Source organism: Scyliorhinus torazame, chromosome 3, assembly GCF_047496885.1.
Source record: "Scyliorhinus torazame isolate Kashiwa2021f chromosome 3, sScyTor2.1, whole genome shotgun sequence".
NCBI classification, from domain to species: Eukaryota; Metazoa; Chordata; class Chondrichthyes; order Carcharhiniformes; family Scyliorhinidae; genus Scyliorhinus; species Scyliorhinus torazame.
The window spans coordinates 101,274,373-101,295,020 of NC_092709.1; the positions used below are offsets into that span (position 1 = coordinate 101,274,373).

The 20,648-nt window shown below is 44.6% G+C and overlaps 1 protein-coding gene across 2 annotated transcripts in view; it reads left to right on the top strand.

The window, feature by feature from the left end:
* The window catches only part of sh3d19 (SH3 domain containing 19), a 342,707-nt gene that overhangs the window by 289,750 nt on the left and 32,309 nt on the right, over positions 1 to 20,648 (top strand). For both annotated transcript variants that reach the window (XM_072496064.1, XM_072496063.1), the window contains exons 12-16: positions 7,303 to 7,371; positions 7,931 to 8,071; positions 11,662 to 11,737; positions 14,619 to 14,749; positions 18,660 to 18,733. In XM_072496064.1, coding sequence (XP_072352165.1) covers positions 7,303 to 7,371; positions 7,931 to 8,071; positions 11,662 to 11,737; positions 14,619 to 14,749; positions 18,660 to 18,733 — 491 coding nt within the window. The remainder of the gene's footprint in view (positions 1 to 7,302; positions 7,372 to 7,930; positions 8,072 to 11,661; positions 11,738 to 14,618; positions 14,750 to 18,659; positions 18,734 to 20,648) is intronic.

Genomic DNA, 20,648 nt, shown 5'->3' on the forward strand with positions numbered 1-20,648 from the left:
TTTGCCAAAAGGACAACTGCCAAAAATTGGTACAAAAGTGACATACTTGCCTGAAGGGTCTAGTCAATGGAAGGATGCAACTGTTATTAGTAGAGCAGGGAACGCCACTGGAAAGTATAACCATTGGTTGAATGTACAGCATTCAGCAGAAGGAGTCAAGACACTGGATTGGGAAAACAAAGTTCAAAAAGGGAGGGCACAGAAACGCAGTGCCAGTTCAGATAGTACATCGGACAGTGAACAGGTCTGCAGGAAAAGGTCGAGAACTATTGAAAGGACATCCCACAGCAGAAGGGAAAGATTAAGCAGTAGAAGTACAGAACGAGATACCAGGCGGGAGAGGGGACGTAGTTTATTAAGCTCTCGGTGCATGAGTACGACTACGAATACTAATAGGAGTAGAAGCCCACATTCACGTGAGATTTTGGTGGCGTCCAATAAATTAGCTGAAAAAGTTAGCAAAGATGCCAAACAGCAAGAACAGGTGGAGTGAATGTGGGGTATACACAGAAGTACCGGATAGGGGACAAAGAGCTCTATCCCACCGATGGATTTGCATGGAAAAGGTTCTTCCAGATGGAACTTATAAGGCAAAGGCCAGGCTTGTGGCAAGGGGATTTGAAGAAAACTTAGAAGATCAGGATTTAAGGGTAGATTCACCTACGGCAGGAAAGGTTATTTTAAAGATCTTCTTGGCTCTATTAGCCACAAAGGCATGGGAATGCAAATCTATAGATATAAAAGCTGCTTTTTTGCAGGGGCATCAGCTCCAGAGAGACATTTTTCTCCATCCACACAATCAGCTAACACAGAAGGGGTACTCTGGAAGTTGAATAAATGTGTATATGGATTAAATAATACGTCTAGAGTCTGGTATTTTTCGGTAAGGTCAGTTTTGTTAAAGTTAGGCTGTTGTCAGTTGAAAACAAATCTGGCACTATAAAGGAAATCTTTCTGGCATCTTTATGATGCATGTCGATGATTGATTTTTTGTGGGGTGGGACTAGTGATTTCGAAGCTATTGTAATCTCTGGTTTGAGGAAAGAATTCAGGGTTGGAAGTCAGGCTTCCGGTGCATTTAAATATATTGGACTGGAAATCGGACAGACTAAGTTAGGGGCAACTTTACGTCAGCAATCCTATTTGGAAAGCATCAGCCCAATAACAATTAGCCGTGGCCGGTTTTCACAAAAAGATGCAATGGTTTCAAAGATGGAAAAAGAGCAACTGCGAAGTTTAATTGGGCAACTGAATTGGTTAGGTAGACAGACTAGACCGGACGTGAGTTTTGATGTCTTAGAATTGAGTACAAAAATGAATGATCCCAAAGTGGAAGACATAATAAGAGCAAGTAAAGCGTTGGTCAAACTAAAAATGCAGGAGTTTGTTTTGAGGTTCCTGGTTTTAGGTGACCTTAGGCACTTGAAACTCATAGTTTATAGTGATGCGTCCTATGCAAATTTATATGATGGGGTTTCAAGCGCAGGAGGTTTTATAATTTTCCTTTTTGGGGAACAATGGTAAATGTTACCCTCTTGTGTGGGAAACAAAGAAAATAAGGAGAGTGGTCAAAAGCAATTTGGCTGCTGCGACGTTAAGCCTTGTGGAGGCGGTGGATATGGCCTTTTACATATCTCAGATATTGACAGAAATTTTGGGATTAGGGCATTTGGGTAATATACCTATTGAATGTCACATTGACAATAAATCCCTGTGGGAAAACGTGCACTCTACAAAAAGTGTCAATGAAAAAAGGTTAAGGATAGACATTGCAAGTTTGAAGCAGATGTTGGACAGAGGGGAAATAGCAAAAATTAAATGTGTCGACAGGAGCTATCAATTGTCAGACTGTTTTACAAAAAGAGGGGCTAGTTCACAGGAACTTTTGGATATTAATGAAGGACGCCTGTTTCTGTGACTTTTTTTTCTTCCAAAAATGGAAAAAGAAAAGAAGGGGGGAAATTGTGTTTGTGTTTTTGAGTTTCTTTTAATTTTGTTTTCACCTAATTTCTTTCTCCGAGGAAGGGGAGACTGTTAAGTAATGGGTTAAGAGACGACTTCCGGTTGCGGTGATGCCTTGCTAGCCGCACGTTTTGGCGGCTCCAGCTCCGACGGACCTTCGGGCTCTTTTAAGAGCCCCAACGGGAAAATTTTGGGCGCGCAACCCGGTGTGGGGTGAGTGAGAAGGGAGTCCCCCTCCCCCAACGAAGGAGGAAAATACCGGCGGCTGCAGCGCGAGGAATCGTCGACCAAAGAGACAGAAAGGGAGAAGCACAAGATGGCGACGGAGAAAGCGCAGGCGACATGGGGGCCCGAGCAGGACGAACTTTTGAGACGGTGCGTGGAGCTACTAAAGAGGGAGGTGCTGACCCCGATGCTACAGGCAATTGAGGGGCTCAAGGAGACACAAAAGACCCAGGAGACAGAGCTCTGCGTGGTGGAGCAGAAGGTGACGGATAATGAGGACGAGATCCTGGGCCTGGCGGTCAAAACTCAGACGCACGAGGCACTTCATAAAAAGTGTACTGAAAGGATCGAGGCCCTAGAAAACGGAGCGCGAAGGAAGAACCTTCGGATACTGGGTCTCCCTGAGGGTGTGGAAGGAGTGGACTGTGGAGCTTATGCAAGTACGATGCTGAGCTCACTGATGGGTGCTGAGGCCCCTACGGGCCCCTTGGAGGTGGAGTGGGCACATCGGATCCCGGCGAGAAGACCAAAAGCGGGAGAACCACTAAGGGCGATAATCGTGCGATTTCACCGCCTTAAGGATAGAGAAGAGGTCCTGAGATGGGCTAAAAAGGTGCGGAATAGCAGATGGGAGAATGCAGTGGTACGGGTGTACCAGGATTGGAGTGCGGAGGTGGCGAGAGGAGGGCGAGTTTTAACCGAGCCAAGGAGGTGTTGCATAAAAAGGTGAAGTTCGGGATGCTGCAGCCGGCAAGACTACGGGTCACGTATCAGGAGAGACACCGTTATTTCGAGACGGCGGAGGAAGCATGGACCTTTATTAAAGAGGAGAAATTGGATCGGAATTGAGGGACTGATACTGCAGGAAATGTTATTGTTAATGTTATGGTTGATGTTAATAGAGAAGTAAATTGGGAAGGGGGGAGACATTGGGAAATGTGGGCGCTGATGAGGGGGGAAAGACGGGACATAGATGGAGAATGAGGAAGGGGAGGGGGAGGGGAAAGGGAGCTGCGCCACAAGAGGCGGGTCAGGTAAAGGGATGTTCCCGCGCCAGAAAGAATATGGCGGGAAGACAGGCGCAAGGCGGATGGGAGTTCCCCACACGGGGGGGGTCGAGGAGTGAGCAGGAGTAGCCAGGGTCAGTTGAAGTCAGCTGACTTACGGAAGTAATATGGGGGAGCAATAATGCTAGAAAGAGATCTAGTGGGGGGGGGGGGGGACACAACTGGTTTGCTGCTGCGGAAATCCAAAAGGAAATGGATAAAGAGTGGGTGGACGGGGATGGTATGCGACGCTGGGGGAGCGAGTGGGAGCGCGGAGGCGGGATATGGGACTGGCCTAGAGAAGGTCATGGCTAGTCGACACGGGAGGGGGGCAGGTAGCCCCCTAGTGAGGCTGATCATGTGAGAGGCCTGAACGGACCGATAAAAAGGGCCCGAGTGCTCGCGCATTTGAAAGGACTAAGGGCAGACGTGGTTATGCTCCAAGAGACGCACCTAAAAGTGGCGGACCAAGTTAGGTTAAGGAAAGGTTGGGTGGGATAGGTGTTCCACTCAGGACTAGACGCAAAGAACAGAGGGGTGGCCATTTTGGTGGGGAAACGGGTAGCATTTGAAGCGAAGAACATCGTAGCAGATAGCGGAGGTAGATATGTAATGGGGTGTGGCAGGCTGGAGGGAATGGAGGTCGTGTTGGTTAATGTGTATGCCCCAAACTGGGACGATGCGGGATTTATGAGACGGATGCTGGGGCGTATACCGGACCTGGAGGTAGGAAACTTGATTTTAGGAGGGGACTTTAATACTGTGCTGGACCCGGGGCTAGATAGATCCAGCTCAAAGACCGGAAGAAGGCCGGCAGCGGCCAAGGTGCTTAAGGGGTTTATGGACCAAATGGGGGGAGTGGATCCATGGCGATTTCTTAGACCTAGGGCTAGGGAGTTCTCCTTCTTCTCCCATGTCCATAAAGCCCCACATTGGGTGGACCTGGAATTAGGAGAGGAAAGGGAGCAGAGAGCACTCTGGCGATTAGATGTGGGATTAATGGCGGATGAGGGAGTGTGTGCAAGAGTGCGGGGGTGTATCGAGAGATACCTGGAGGTCAATGACGACGGCGAGGTCCCTGTGGGAGTGGTATGGGAAGCACTAAAAGCGGTGGTCAGAGGAGAGCTGATCTCCATTGGGGCCCACAAAAGGAAAACAGAGGCCAAGGAAAGGGAAAGATTACTGGGGGAGATTTTAAGGGTGGATAGGGAATTTGCAGAGACCCCGGAGGAGGGACTGTACAGGGAGAGGAGACGACTCCAGACGGAGTTTGACCTTCTGACCACCAGAAAGGCGGAGGTGCTGTGGAGGAAGGCACAGGGGAGGAGGTATGAATATGGGGAAAAGGCTAGTCGCCTGCTGGCTCATCAATTGCGAAAGAGGACAGCTGCGAGGGAGATAGGAGGAATTAGAGACGAAAAGGGAGACACGGTGCGAAGAGCAGGAAAGATAAATGAGGTGTTCAAGACCTTTTATGAGGGACTGTATAGGTCTCAACCCCCAGAGGGAGAGGAGGGGATGCGGCAGTTCCTGGATCAATTGAGGTTCCCGAGGGTGGAGGAGCAGGAGGTGGTAGGCCTGGGGGCACCGATTGGGGTGGACGAGGTTATTAAGGGACTGGGGAGCATGCAAGCAGGGAAGGCTCCGGGACCAGACGGGTTCCCTGTGGAATTTTACAGAAAATATGTGGACTTGTTGGCCCCGTTGATGGTGAGGACGTTCAATGAGGCCAGGGAAGGAGGGACTTTACCTCCGACAATGTCGGAGGCGACGATATCGCTAATTTTGAAGAGGGATAAAGTTCCGTTGCAGTGCGGGTCCTATAGACCCATTTCATTATTGAACGTGGACGCCAAATTGCTGGCAAAGGTACTGCCATCGAGGGTAGAGGGCTGTGTCCCGGGGGTGGTGCACGAAGACCAGACAGGGTTCGTAAAAGGGAGACAACTGAATGTGAACGTGCGACGACTATTAGGGGTGATGATGATGCCCCCAGTGGAGGTGGAGGCAGGGATAGTGGCGGCAGTGGATGCAGAGAAGGCATTTGATATGGTGGAGTGGGAGTATTTATGGGAAGTGTTAAGGAGGTTTGGGTTCGGGAACGGGTTTATTAGCTGGGTCAAACTTCTTTATGGGGCCCCAACGGCAAGTGTAGTTACGGGTCGACAAAGATCGGAGTATTTCCGACTATATAGGGGAACAAGACAGGGATGCCCGCTGTCTCCATTGTTGTTCGCGTTGGCAATTGAACCTCTTGCCATGGCGTTGAGAGACTCCAGGAAATGGAGAGGGGTGATTAGAGGGGGAGAGGAACACCGAGTCTCGCTATACGCAGATGACCTATTGTTATACGTGTCGGACCCAGCGGGGGGGATGATAGAGGTTATGCGAATGTTGAGGGAGTTCGGGGATTTCTCGGGGTATAGGCTAAACATGGGGAAGAGTGAATTATTTGTGATACATCCAGGGGACCAGAGTAGAGAGATAGAAGGCCTGCCTCTAAGGAAAGTGGAAAGAAACTTCTGATACCTGGGGATTCAGATCGCTAGGAGCTGGGGAACCTTGCACAGACTTAATCTGACACGGCTGGTAGAACAAATGGAGGAGGACTTCAAAAGGTGGGACATGCAGCCTCTGTCGCTGGCGGGCAGGGTGCAGGCAATTAAGATGATGGTCCTCCCGAGGTTCTTATTTGTATTTCAATGTCTCCCTATACTAATCACTAAGACCTTTTACAATAAAATAGACAGGAGCATCACGAGCTTCGTGTGGGCAGGGAAAGTTCCGAGAGTGAGGAGGGGGTTCCTTCAGCGTAGCAGGGACAGAGGAGGATTGGCACTACCGAATTTGGGCGATTACTATTGGGCCGCCAATGTGGCAATGATACGTAAATGGATGATGGAGGGTGAGGGAGCGGCGTGGAAAAGACTGGAGAGAAAGTCCTGTAAAGGGACGAGTTTAGAGGCGCTGGTGACGGCGCCGCTACCGTTCTCACCAAAAAGTAGCCCGGCGTAGGATCCTACTCATGTGGAAGGAGGCGAAACCCCCCAGACTGGAGGCCTGGGTAAACGATATGGCAGGGTTCATTAAACTGGAGCAGATAAAGTTTGCCCTGAGAGGATCGGCTCAAGGGTTCACCAGGCGGTGGCAGCCATTTCTCGACTACGTAGGGGAACGTTAGAGGGAAGACAGATGACCAGCAGCAGCAACCCAGGGGGGAGGGGGGAGGGGGGGTTTAGTTTAGTTTATGTCAAACGATTATGGGGTTTAGTTATTTGTGTATTGTTAAAATTTCTTCACTGTTACGTTTGCTTTGTAAGAGGGAAAAAATTGTTGTTTGGGAAAAAAATTTCAATAAAATATATTTTTTTTTAAAAAGTAATGGGTTAAGAGACATTCCAATTAGTTGTCTCATTTATGTTAAGTATCCAATAATTGACACTAATATATAAAGGGGTTTCAGGTGGCCTTTGTGTCAGGTGATGTGATGTTAGAGTTTTGAGCGGAGTCTGTTAAAGTGAAATAAAGGTGTTGGTGAAAAGGAGCAGAATTTTTGACTCTTTATACAACAGCAGCTAAATGTCTAACAGCAGATCAGGCATGATGTCACTCAATGTCACTTTAAGGGCAGCATGGTAGCACAAGTGGATAGCACTGTGGCTTCACAGCGCCACTGTTCTAGGTTTGATTCCCCGCTGGGTCACTGTCTGTGCGGAGTTTGTACGTTCTCCCCGTGTCTGCGTGGGTTTGCTCCGGTTTCCTCCCACAGTCCAAAGATGTGCAGGTTAGGTGGATTGACCATGATAAATTGCCCTTAGTGTCCAAAAAGGTTAGGCAGGGTTATTGGGTCACGGGGATAGGGTGGAAGTGAGGGCTTAAGTGGGCCGGTGCAGACTCGATGAGCCGAATGGCCTCCTTCAACACTGTATGTTCTATGTTCTAATGGCAGAACAGTTTCGATGGGCTAAATGGTCTACTCCCGATCCTGTGTCTACATTCCTCTGAGTGGATGTTGCTGCTTCCTTTTTCTAAATCTCAGTTTTATATTTTTAAAACAATGTATTTCCAGCTGCCTGTGCCGCATGGAATTGCTGAATGTGATGTGAACTCCAGGATCCCAGGAGAATTGTCATTCCAGGTGAGAAGGACCTCCATTTAGACATTCTATATTGTACACTCATTTAGACATTCTATATTGTACAGAGGTATTGGAAGCAATGACCCTGATAGTTTGAAGCAATTGTGTGGACACATGTAGCGGCAACTTGAGCCGCATCATTTAATTTTAATATTGCCAAAACTATTTCTCAACAGGAATTGCTAAGCTTAAGGGTTCTAATGATTCCTTCATTTGATGTTCCTTCAAGTAACAAAGCATTTTTGTTGCTGATAAGGGAAAATATTCAGAGTTGCTCAGCCTTTTGAGGAACTGTTTGAAAAAACCGGCCAGCAATTGACTGATTCCAAATTATGATTTTTTTTTTTTCTGTCTCTGCTTTTTCTTGAATCACTGATGGTGTGTTTTTCTTTGGTCTTGTGGTAAGGAATGGGTTGCATTGATACATTTTTGACTTGTGGCTACCTGTGGAAGAGTGGATTATGGACTGGAATTGAATGGAAGAACGGGGAAAATAGTTCTGTTAAATGTAACTAATATTAAAGTTCCATTTTTGTCTTTATTCTCTCTGCCTCAACAGCGAGGTGAAGTCCTAATTCTCCAGCAACAGATGGAGCAGTCTTTCCAATGCCAAAAGGGGCTTGATACTGGCAAAGTTCCTTTGTCTCATTTGAAGATAATTACTCCACTGGATGAGGAGGTAGTGAAAGGGACTGGCAAGGTCAGTGTGGACACTGCATTTGCAGTTTTACCTGGTGGAATAACTATGTCAAATTTTGTTTTAAAATATTATGAGTAGCAATGGTCTTTGCACTGGTATGTAAGAAAGTATGCTATTTGCACCCAATTTTCCAAAGGAATTCATTATTCTGTTTCCAATTGGCCCCAGTTGTAGATGAGGTAGTGTGCAAGGGGCATATGAGTGGTAGGAATTTAAAGGGATCAGATAATCAAATGGGACTGTCACAATAGGCTTTGGAAAGGCTCAAAAAGGTATTTCAACACATTAACAGCCTTTGCCAACATTTCTGGTGAGGAGAGTAAGAAGTGATGAGCCAAAATGTAGTGAAAGGAAGCCCATGATGCAGAGATGAGTCTGAAGGGTCAGACGATTCCTCTTGTTGATGGATGCACAGTAAGTAGCGCTGCATAAAGTAGTTGAGTTGCCCTCTGTGCCATTCCATGCCATCATCTCTAGTAGCCTATGATTGCAGCATGCCTGGAAGCACGTTTGCCAGGTTTCAGGCTAAAACTGATCATTACTCCCAGTAGGTATTCCAGTGCAATGCAGCATGGTAGCTGAAAGTGTCCTTGTAGCAGTAAGATACAAGGCTGCATCTGATTCCATAGCTTGGTGGGTTCAGCTAATCAGGCTGTTAGCCAACTTATATTGACACTGCTGCAGACCAGGAAGTCACTGCAGTTTGTGGGCAGGGTATAGATAGAAAACTCTGCAGATTTCATTGTCATGTTTGGCTCTCTCCAGATCAATTATGTGTAGCTTATTTCACCTCGCTGCACATGTTTTGGGTGTGTTTATGAGTCTATGGGGTGTTGCCCTGCACTATTGTGCTTGGCTGTTTAACTAGGTTTCCAAATTAAAACAATGATTTACTGCTAAACCATCAATTCAGTGGGTTTCTGAAGCATACCAGCTGTGTCAATACGATTAATTTGCTATATACCAGGGTATTCGGGGTGATTTATATTGATAGTGTTAAGATCAGTGAGGACGTGTGTCAGAACTCGGCCTTTCTTTCCCACTCCTTGATAGATCATAACAGGGTTTGTTGTAATTTGTCAAGACAAAGGTATTCATTCAGTATCTATTTAACCATTTACATGTTCTTGGCAAATAATTCAGTCTGACAGGCTTTCTTGAGTTTAAACACAGAAGTTAGTCTTTATTGAGTGAAAAATCCACTCGGGGAAAGATATAAAGATATTTAAAAAGACATACCCACATCCTGACCTTTGCATCATACACACAAGCATGCTAAAATGTAAAAAAAAAAAAAATAGAGTTTGTTGGTATTTGTGACTAAAGCAGATTTTTCCCATGATGGTATTGACATTTGGGTGAGGTTCAAGCTGATGTGACCTGCAGTTGCTTTTTTTAAAAACATAATCACGTCTTTACCAAATGTTTGTTACTTACAATGGAAATTCTCTATCTCTGTGATGGATTCTAAACTGTAACAGAGTCTTGAACTTGAGAGAGATGATGTTACTGCTCCATTGAAAGGTTTTTACTAGACTGCCATTTTAGCAGCTTATGTGCTCTGGTAAAAGACATTTCAATTTGGTTATTCTGGCTGCATGACCTCTCCCCATACTGAGGGGCTTTACACAATAACTTCATTGTAGTGTTAATATAAGCCTACTTGTGACAATAAAGATTATTATTATTGTTTCAGTTGTAATTGATTAACTCAAGGCTACTTTTATGACCCAATTGATTTGTTTCTTTATCACTTCTGAATGGACCATTCTTCCCTGTGATGAGCGAGAAAAAACACCTCTAAAGCCAGGTAGCCTTTTTGTCACTACGAAAGGTAGTTTTATAGAAATTCAAATGATGAGAGCCTGTACAGATTCAGTTCAAGTAATTCTTGACATCAGCCGGTGTGAAATTCCATAGGCGGTTTTCTTGACATGTCTTGATTGTAATGCAAACTTGAAAATTCCAGAAGCTGGCCAACTTGTTAAACTAGATGTATCAAGTGACCTGTGGCCGCCGTCTTAAGTCAGTATCTTTGCTTGCAGTTTTAAAAGTCACTTGAAAGCAGTTCAAGCTGTTAAAATTAAAGATTAATATCGCACATGTCACATCATCTTGATAGTACAGTTACCAATTTGGTGCAAAATTCTGATTCACATAATTAATCAGAGGAGAATCGACCTACAGGCCAGTCATTTTAATGTTGGTGATACAGAAGCTTTTAGAAATAATAATCAAGGAGAACATTAACAGCCATTTAGACAAGCATAAACTAATAACCAAAATCCAGCACAGATTTATTATGGGCAAATTCTGTTTGACTAACTTAATTTGAGATTTTGATAAGGTGATTGAGTGGGTAGATGAGGGCAGTGCAGCTGGTGATGTGTATATGGACTTCCAAAAGTGTTTGACAAAGTAGCTCATGATAGATTTGTTAGAAAATTGGGATAGAAGGAGAAATAGCAACATGAATTGCTTAATGGTAAGTTGGTTAAGGGTTAGAAAATAGAGTTATGGTGAGTGGATGTTTATTTCAGCTGGACAGATGTGTACAGTGATGTTCCCCAGGATTCATCAGTCGGACCACTGATGTTTTTGGTACATGTTAATGACTTGGGAGTAGAAGTCAGCATTTTGAAATTTGCTAATGACATGAAACCTGAAACTCTAGGAAACAGTGAGGAAGCCAGCAATATAGTTTGAGAGGACATATCCTTGGTATAATTTTAAAAGTAGTGCAAGAATAGAGACCTGACGGCATTTGTACACACATCTTTGAAGGACAGATTAATAAACTATATAGGATTCTGGGTTTATAATTTGAGACATAAGAGTACAAAAGCCAGGAAGTTATGTTGAACCTATATACATCATTTGTTGGGCCCCATCTGATGTGTTGTGTCCAACCCTGTGCACGACACTTTAGGAAAGAAGTGAAAGATTTAGAAAGTGTATAGAAGAGATTTACTAAAATTGCTCCAGGGATGGGAGATTACAATTACATTAATAGACTGGAGAGACTGTTTTCCTTTAGAGCAGAGGACAAAGATGAGATTTGGTAGAAGTGTTTGAAATTCTGAAAAGTTTAAATAGAGCAAATAGAAACTATTTTGCATTAGTGGCTCGTTAACGAGAGGGCACAGGTTTAAAGTGATTGGCAAAAGAACCAGAGATGGCATGAGGAGAAAAGGTTAAGCACAACTAGTGGTTAGGATTTGGAATGCACCGCCTGTTAGAGTGGTGGTTACAAATTCAATAGTAGCCTGAAAAACAAATTGGAATTAAAGCAGAAATAATTGCAGGGATATGGGAAAGGGCGAGGGAGTGTGACTAACTAGATTACTCTTCCAGAAGTGTTGACGCAGATTCAGTGGGCAGATGACCTCCTGCTATGCTGTACAATGCTATGATCCTTTTAAGCTGCTTGGATCATAAGCTTCTGAGTTACATCATTTTTGTAATTTAACAATTTTGCTCTGTTTTCTTTGTGTTTAGCATTTTTTGCTTCTCCTTTTTTTACCTTCACATTGGAAAAGTGAAAAGGACACAAATTTCCATTTTCTTTGTCCCATGTTCTGTTTTCTTAGAAACCTTTCCCTTCTGAACAGCAGTTTGGAGAAAATAGTGCTCCCCATGCTATAGTGCTGCATGACTTCACTGCAGGTAAGGGACTCGGCAACTCTGGGAATGGGAAAATCCACTACTTTCATCAAAATGTTTCAGCGAGTTATCATTCGTTGCTCAATATTACACCTTTCATTATATTGACTGTGACATTAAAAATGAGCTGTTAAATGTATGGGGGCAAGCTTTCATTATGTTGATAAATAGTTCAATATATGTTTATGTGATTGTGTGGTGAGGGAATAAGTTTCAAAGGTTAGTTTAATAACAGTCAGGAGAATTTGACGGAGGCCACAGTGTGGGAAACATGGCATACAGGGTAATTTAATTAGGTGGAATATAAAGTCGATGTCGTGTTGAGCCTCACGCCAGCCCGTGGAGGGTTCATACTTGGAATATATTTGCACGTCATGAAACTCATTAGCGTAAAACATTAAAAATTACATTCAATCTTCAAGATAAAGTCACCAGTGCACAAGAATCTTACGGCCGCTGATTCACATTTGTTTAAAGGTAGCGTGCAGTTGTTGTAAATGGTTTTCTTTGTTTAACTCAATGGCACAAGGGAGGGAAGCAGGAGAATGATGCTTGCATGAAGGCCCAGGCCCGGCAAGGGTGAGTCAGTGGTGAGGAGTGGGGTGCATGTGGAATGGGATCGGGGCATAGAGGAGTGGAGGAAGGATCGAGGAGAGAACAGACGGTGGGGTTGGGGGCATGGCATAGTCCATAAGACATAGGAGCAGAATTAGGCCACTCAGCCCATCGAGTCTGCTCCGCCATTCAATCATGGCTGATATTTTCTCATCCCCATTCTCCTGCCTTCCCCCCATAACCCCTGGTCCCCTTAGTCAAGAACCTAACTATCTCTGTCTTAAAGACACTCAGTGATTTGGCCTCCACAGCCTTCTGGGGCAAAGAGTTCCACAGATTCACCACCCTCTGGCTGAAGAAATTCCTCCTGATCTCTGTTTTAAAGGATCATCCCTTTAATCTGAGATGGTGTCCTCTGGTTCTACTTTCTCCTCCAAGTGGAAACATCCTTTCCATATCCACTCTATCCAGGCCTCGCAGTATCCTGTAGGTTTCAAGTAGATCTCTCCTCCCCCCCCCCCCCCCCCCCTCATCCTTCTAAACTCCAACGAGCACAGACCAAGAGGCCTCAGCAATTCCTCATACACCAACTTCTTCATTTCAGGGATCATTCTTGTGAACCTCCTCTGGACCCTTTCCAAGGCCAGCACATCCTTCCTTAGATACGGGGCCCAAAACTGCTCACAATACTCCAAATGGGGTCTGACCAGAGCCTAATACAGCTTCAGAAGTACATCCCTGGTCTTGTATTCTAGCCCTCTTGGCATGAATGCTAACATTGCATTTGCCTTCTTAGCTGCCGACTGAACCTGCACGTTAACCTTAAGAGAATCGTGAACAAGGCCTCCCAAGTCCCTTTGTGCTTCTGATTTCCTAAGCATTTCCCCATTTAGAAAGGTCTATGCCTAAATTCCTCCTTCCAAAGTGCATAACCTCACACTTTTCCACATTGTATTTCATTTGCCACTTCATTGCCCACTCTCCTAGCTTGTCCAAATCCTTCTGCAGCCCCCTTGCTTCCTCAATACTACCTGTCCCTCTACAGATCGTTGTATCATCTGCAAACTTAGCAACAGTGCCTTCAGTTCCTTCTTCCAGATTATTAATGTATATTGTAACAGACCCCTGAGGCACACCACTAGTCACCGGCTGCCATCCTGAAAAAGACCACTTTATCCCCACTCTTTTCTGCCTTCTACCAGTCAGCCAATCCTCTATCCATGCCAGGATCTTAACCTTAACACCATGGACTTTTAACTTATTTAACAGTCTCCTGTGCGGCACCTTGTCAAAGGCCTTCTGGAAATCTAAATAAATCACTTCCACTGATTCTCCTTTGTCTAACTTCCTTGTTACCTCCTCAAAGAATTCTAACAGATTTGTCAGGCACTACCTCCCTTTGACAATGCCATGCTGACTCAGTCCTATTTTACCATGCACTTCACGATCTCATCTTTAATAACAGGCTCTAAAATCTTACCAATGACCGAAGTCAGGCTAACCGGCCTATAATTTCCCGTCTTCTGCCTCCCTCCCTTCTTAAACAGTGGTGTTACGTTAGCCACTTTCAAGTCCTCTGGAACCCTTCCTGTCTCCAGTGATTCCTCAAGATCATCACTAATGCCTCCACAATTTCCTCAGCTATCTCTTTTAGGACCCTGGGGTGTAGTCCATCCAGTCCAAGTGACTTACCCACCTTCAGATCTTTCAGTTTCCCTAGAACCTTCTCCTTAGTAATGGTCACTGAACTCACCTCTGCCCCCTGGTTCTCCTGGAGCTCTGCTATCCCACTGGTGTCTTCCACCGTGAAGACTGATGCAAAGTAACTATTCAGTTCTTCTGCCGTTTTTTTGTTTCCCATTATTACTTCTCCAGCCACATGTTCCAGTGGTCCAATGTCTATTTTTGCCTCTCTCTTACCTTTTATATATTGAAAAAAACTCTTCCTATCTTCCTTTATATTACTCGCTAGCTTCATCCTTCATACTTCATCTTCTCCTCCCTTAGTCAAGTAGGAAGGGCTTGACATCCTGGGTGTTGTCATCGAAGAGTGGGGGTGAGTTGGTGGAACAGTCAATCCAGGTAAGAAAAAAGGGGACTATAGGGCAATTAGGTTCCAATTCAAACTTTGATTTCAGTTTAAGCTAATTGCGGATTAATGTGAATTCAGCTTTGTATGTGAAGTAAATTAAATGTACCCATATGAGTGCATAATCAAAAATAAAGGGTGTCAAAACTGTCAGTTATACTTTTTATTATGACAGTGTTTGATGGTTACATGGCACCTTGAGGAAGCAATGAGCAGACCAGTTATTTATTTCTTTTCCAGATCAAAATGATGAACTGAATCTAAAGTCAGGAGATATTGTGTACTTGCTGGAGAAATTGGACAAAGATTGGTTTAGTGGAAAATGCAAGGGGCATACTGGGATTTTTCCTGCCACCTTTGTCAAAGTTATTGTAAGTTGTAGGTTGCCATTTTTCTCAATTTAAAAGTACTAATCATGATTTAGTACCAAATGTTTGCGTGAGTTTTTGGGTTTTAAATAAATCTCCTTCTTTGACTTCTCTTCCTTGAGTTTAGATCCCTTCCTTGTTTTCATCTCCTTATCTGAAGCTGACGAGTCATACCGAAATACTACTCCATAGGCAGCGGTTATTCTTTACATCTCCTACCATCTCCCCAAATTATATTTTCATGCGTGAGAACAGAAAATCTGGGGAATTTTCCTCGCCAACAGGGAGGTGGGGCATCAGGGCAGTTAAATCCCCTGAATTTTACACTGAATGTCCCAGGTTCTGAGGCCATCAGAAAACTCAATTGGATCTGTCAGGAAACTAATTAAATCAATAAAAATGGCAATTAAGAGCTTGTTTAACCCTGGCTATTGATTTCCTAGGCAGGGCACTTATTTCAAGGCCTGTCAGCAACTTACCAGTGTCACTGACACATTTGGAAGATCTTTTTCAGTGAATGTTGACAGGCTGCGGAGCCTATGATCAGTAAAACTGAAGAACTGTAGTCATGGACAAGTGAGAGGCTGCTGTTCAAAGCACTTATTTTCCAAAAGTGCTGTTACTGCTTGACAGGTGGTTACTAACGTCTTGGAAGGCACTTCACTCACCTACAGCAACACATCCTGCTGCCAGCCATTACCATGGCATGGGAGCAGCTCCACCTTGTTCCTCTCATGAATGGTAAGAGCAGAAACAGCAACAGCATTGCCAGCAGCGCAACTAACTGTCTTCTCCTCGGCCTCATGCCCCTCCAAAGGGCAGAGGGGTTGGACAATATCCTTGTGGGGAGGTTCACTTGTGTGGTTGCAAAGGGTTTAAACTAGATTTGGCAGGAATTGGACACCAGAATAAGGACGTTGATACAAGGAATAAGGTGCATTGAGAGCGAGAGTGCTGGATAGTATTAGAGAAGGAAATACTACCTCCCATGGTAGATGGAGCGGACTACAGGAATATAAAGACATGTTTAGAATGCACGTATGCAAACACACAAAATGTGATGAATGAGGTTGGTGAGTTACAAGGACAAATAGCCGAGTGGGAATAGATTGTAGTGGCAATAATGACAGGCTAAAACTTTGCAAATGCAGATGCTATACTACCCACACATGTCGTTGCAGTGTTTGAGACATCAAATCCGGTGACATCCTCGCAGTTGCAATCTCAGCCAAAACAAAGGGAGAAAGCAGTTCCAGGGTTCGCCCTGGCTGGAAAGTGCAGCGGTAGTGGCAAATGCCAGGAGCAACAGTAAGTGTTGTGAACTCTCAGGGAGCGTCTGCAAATGGAGGAAAAATTAGGGACTGCAGCTGTGGAGGGAGCTAGGCTAGTGAGGGTCTGGGAGAGGGGACAGGTGGGAGGGAGGGGGGCAGCAGCGGAAAGCTGCAGGGAGCAAGACTGATGACATAATGGGCAGACACAAGCAAGTACTGACACCAGTTAATAGGCACATATCAGTGATGTCGGCAGTGGGAAAGATTGCAGGTGCAATGGCAGACCTGGCCCATCGGCTTCGGGAATTACAGTAATAACAGAAACGTGGCTTAAAGGTGGTGAAAACTGGACACTTTATAGTAACAGATGTAACTTGTTCAGAAAAGATAGGGAAGGAAAAAGGGAGAAGGGGTGTCGCTGCCGATCAGTGACGACATCATAGTCTTGCAAAGAGATTGGGGTATTGGAATACAGAGATAAATTTCAAAATTTGCCAATGGTTCTGATTTGCCAATGGTCTGGTAAATCGTGACCAATAAACTGCAACAGGACATAGGCTGGCAGAACAGGCAGACAAGTGGCAGATGGAATTTAATGCAGGGCAGCATGGTAGCACAAGTGGATAGCACTGTGGCGTCACAGCGCCAGGGTCCCAGGTTCGATTCCCCGTTGGGTCACTGTCTGTGCGGAGTCTGCACGTTCTCCCCATGTCTGCGTGGGTTTCCTCCGGGTGCTCTGGTTTCCTCCCACAGTCCAAAGACATGCAGGTTAGGTGGATTGGCCATGATAAATTGCCCTTGGTGACCAAAAAGTTCAGATGGGGTTATTGGATAACGGGGATAGGGTGGAAGTGAGGGCTTAAGTGGGTCGGTGCAGACTCGATAGGCCGAATGGCCTCCTTCTGCACTGTATGTTCTATGTTCTAGAAGTGCGAGATGCTACATTTTGGCAGAACGGATAGGGAGAGACAATATAGACTTAATGGCACCTTTCTAAAGAGTGTGCAGGGAGCAGAGGAGGTCCAGGTAGACCCGATAGAAGCGTACAAGATTATAACAGAAGTCGACAAAGAAAACCTGTTCCCATTAGATGATGGTAACAAGGACTTGGGGACAAATCTTCGGCAAAGGAGATGGGGGAGTGGATGTAAGGACGAACCTTTTTCTCCAGTGAGTGGTAATGACCTGGAACTCCCTTCTCATGAGGGTGGTGAAAGTGGAGACATGGAACTCAATCAGTGATTTCAAAAGGAAATTGGGTAGGCACTTGCTTGAAATATACTTTCAGTACGACAGGGACAGAGTGGGAAATGGGTCTGAATGGATTGCTCTACAGTGTTCCAGCTGTGTCTCAATGGACTGAATGGCCTCCTTCTGTGCCGTAATGATTCCATGGCACTGAGGTCCAGCTGGAAGGAGGCAAGACTCTCAACAAAGGGTTACATGCTGAAGATCAACTCTCCCAATGCCTCATGAGGCTCGGTCTTTCACAGCAGGTTACTGTTGATACCTGCAGCCTACTGAAACAAGACCTCCCTCCTAATGGGCATGCATTGTCAGTGGTCAGCAAGGAACTTGCCACCGGAGGATCCCTCCTTTCCATTCAACCCCAGGCAGGTTTTTGGCAGGCCTTGCCCTGCAATCAGGACCCCCAAGGATGGAGGTCTCACCCACTCAGCAGCACCACTGGGTGAATGTGGCAGCTGCTGGAAGGACAATCTCCGGATTTCAGGGTCGTGGGGAGAAGGTGTGGTCAGCAGCAAGGGCAGAGGGATGGCTCTTTGCAGGCTACCCACTTCTTGATGTCCAGTCCATCGATCGGGTACTGATTGCCTTTGATTGAGGGCCTCCCCCTCATAAACCTACAGCTGGGTTAATACCAGCGACATGAGGCCCTTGCGTGGGCATTAATTGGCCACTTATGACCCTCAACTGGCTGTGATGAAGATCGACCATTGACGCTCCCAGCCAGTACCTAATTCTGGCAGAGGCGGGAAGGCAGCGAGGTTCTGGTACAGCACAATCCTGCTTGAATAAATGCCTTTCACACCTCCAGGCTCACCACCAACGAGAGCACAATATTGCAGCCCTATATTCCTAATTTTCTTAATCCCTCTCCCTTTCTTGGTCACCTTCTCTTTTTCCTTAGCCCTCCCCCTTCCAGTAGGTAGCACTCACAACGGGGAGTCTTGCTTGATTTTTCCTCTTTACTCTTCTTAAATACACCTGTAATATTCAAGTGACCACCACCTTCTCAAGGACAACTATGGATGGGTAATAAATGATGCCCTCGGCATCGACGCCCATATCCTGTAAAAAATTAATTTAAAAAAAAATATTGGAGAGGGATTTGGCATTCCGTGTGTAAAGTAGCAATGAAGACTCGCTCCACTTCCCATCAATATTCTTTTCCTCTCTTTCGGAAAACATTCCACTCACTAGCTTCGGAATAGTCCGCTTGAGGATTGGAACTCCCCATATGAGGAAATTATCGAAATGAATGCTCCACAATGGAGGGGCTACTAAATGTTGTAAAGTTCCCATTGTTAGTATTGCATGTGTCTGATAGCGTGTTATTCTTGAGATATGCTTCGAGTACTGATAATTACAATGTTTTAACCTGACTGAATTATTTTTGATAGGTTGATATACCGATAGATGATTCACAGGAGAGCAATGTGAAGAAAGTTACATTTAAATCGGCTTCACTTGCCAGGTAAGTCTAACTATTTCAAGAATCTTGAAGCACTGATTCGTTACTCAGTCCCTCAGCTGAACATTTATCATATTTTACCCTTTGAATTGATTGATTTCCTGATTCATTAAATTTTACTGATATGAAAATGCATAGTTTATTCTGATTTTATTTTCCATTCAGCCAAGCGCAACTAATTGCATTCATGTCAATCAGTTAGGTTATCTGTGTTCAATGGGCCTGTTTATTTGTTCACTTAATTACATTTTAAATCCATTTTGAGAAGGACAATATTATTTGTACTTTCTAGGTCCGCACAAGTAAAGCTGAATTTGTACAAGCAGTGCGACTCCGTCATGGAGTTTGCGGCAACTCTGGGATAAGTTTCAGCATCGCTGAGACTAGAGTGAATGATCTGAGCTATGTGAATGCAGACCAGTATTACCGTTGAGTAGTTCCAGTTATAACTTACCTCCTAGTTACAACTATGTAACTTAGAACCATATATATATACCATCACTCAACCTCTGTCTCATTGAATCCATGTAATGGGTACCAGGCCCCTCATTTCCAAGATCAGATAGAACCAAAATAGGTTTAAATAAATTACCCATCTTTACTTACAGTCCCAGAATATATTATCAGAGGGTAAATTATGTAGTCTTGTACTGAGTGGTACGCACCAGAAGGTCCAGGTTTAATCCTTAATTTGTACAGAATTACTACCCTTGGGCTGGGAACGGGAAACAACAAGGGTGCCCTGGTACTAAGCATTGTCCAGTTACTTTTTCTAGTGAGGAGACTGGTGTGAACTCAATTATGTCCCTGAAGTTAATGAACTTTCGAAACTCACATAAATGAACAGCTATTTTGCTGAGGTATGGAAAGGATGGCAGCAATGATGATACTTTATCCCAGCATTAGACACCACATTCAGAGAAGGAAGCAAAATCAAATTGCCTGTTACCATCAATATTAAGTTTATGTTATAAAGGAAAAGAACTTTATATAGGGCTATCTGAGTGCAATTAGGATGTGAAGCACATAAATATGAGGAGAAATCGTGTGCAATCAAACTCTGTCCATGATGCACATTTCTGGTAACTTCTTTACCAATTTATAATATGGCAGAATGGATGTAATTTGCTCACTTGATCAGGGTCTAATTCGTCCATTCATAAACATAAGTAAAACTGCATCCAGAGTTGTTAGGTAATGATGGATATGGAAGTGATTTAAAGAGACAGAGGAAGACAAAACATTGTTTGTGAAGGGAGCCTTGTAAAGGTGTTTCTACGTGTCCTTTTTATTTGCTTAGTCAATGAGAAGGCTTTGTGCCATGGGTTCTGTCACTGCAACATTTTGCCTATGTCTGTCATTCTGTCCAAATTTCAACGGTGCATTGAGAAACGTAGCGTGTTGACTACATACATATTTCTGTGCTCATTTGAACAGCAATTATTTCAACATGCAATTGGGAAAGGGGCCCGTTTTCGGCCATTATTAAGGCGGAATAGATCATGGAAATAATTTGGTATCTCCAAAAAGGGGGAGTCCACACCGAGTTGAATGAAACAATAACGATTTATTCAAAAGCCCTAGATACATCGCACTTGGCGCTACCCAACCGAGTGAGTGCCGGTCGATCCCTCACCAGCCAGCTTGAAATCAGAAGTATGCTAGTTGCCCGGTTCCCAAGGATTCTGGGAATATGAGTTGCCATGCCGTAAGTAGAATATGAATACAGGTTATGTCACCTCTTCAATCCTTCCCTCCCAAGTCTGAAGGATCCTCCACTGGCCATAGACACGGGAGGAGAAACAGAAGGATAGGTGGAGCGACGGAGTTGCTTTGGCTCCGGCAGAACATGTGCTCAAGACATTAGATCCGATGGTGAATATCGCGCCAGGAAATGACGTTTTCTACTGGAAAGCCA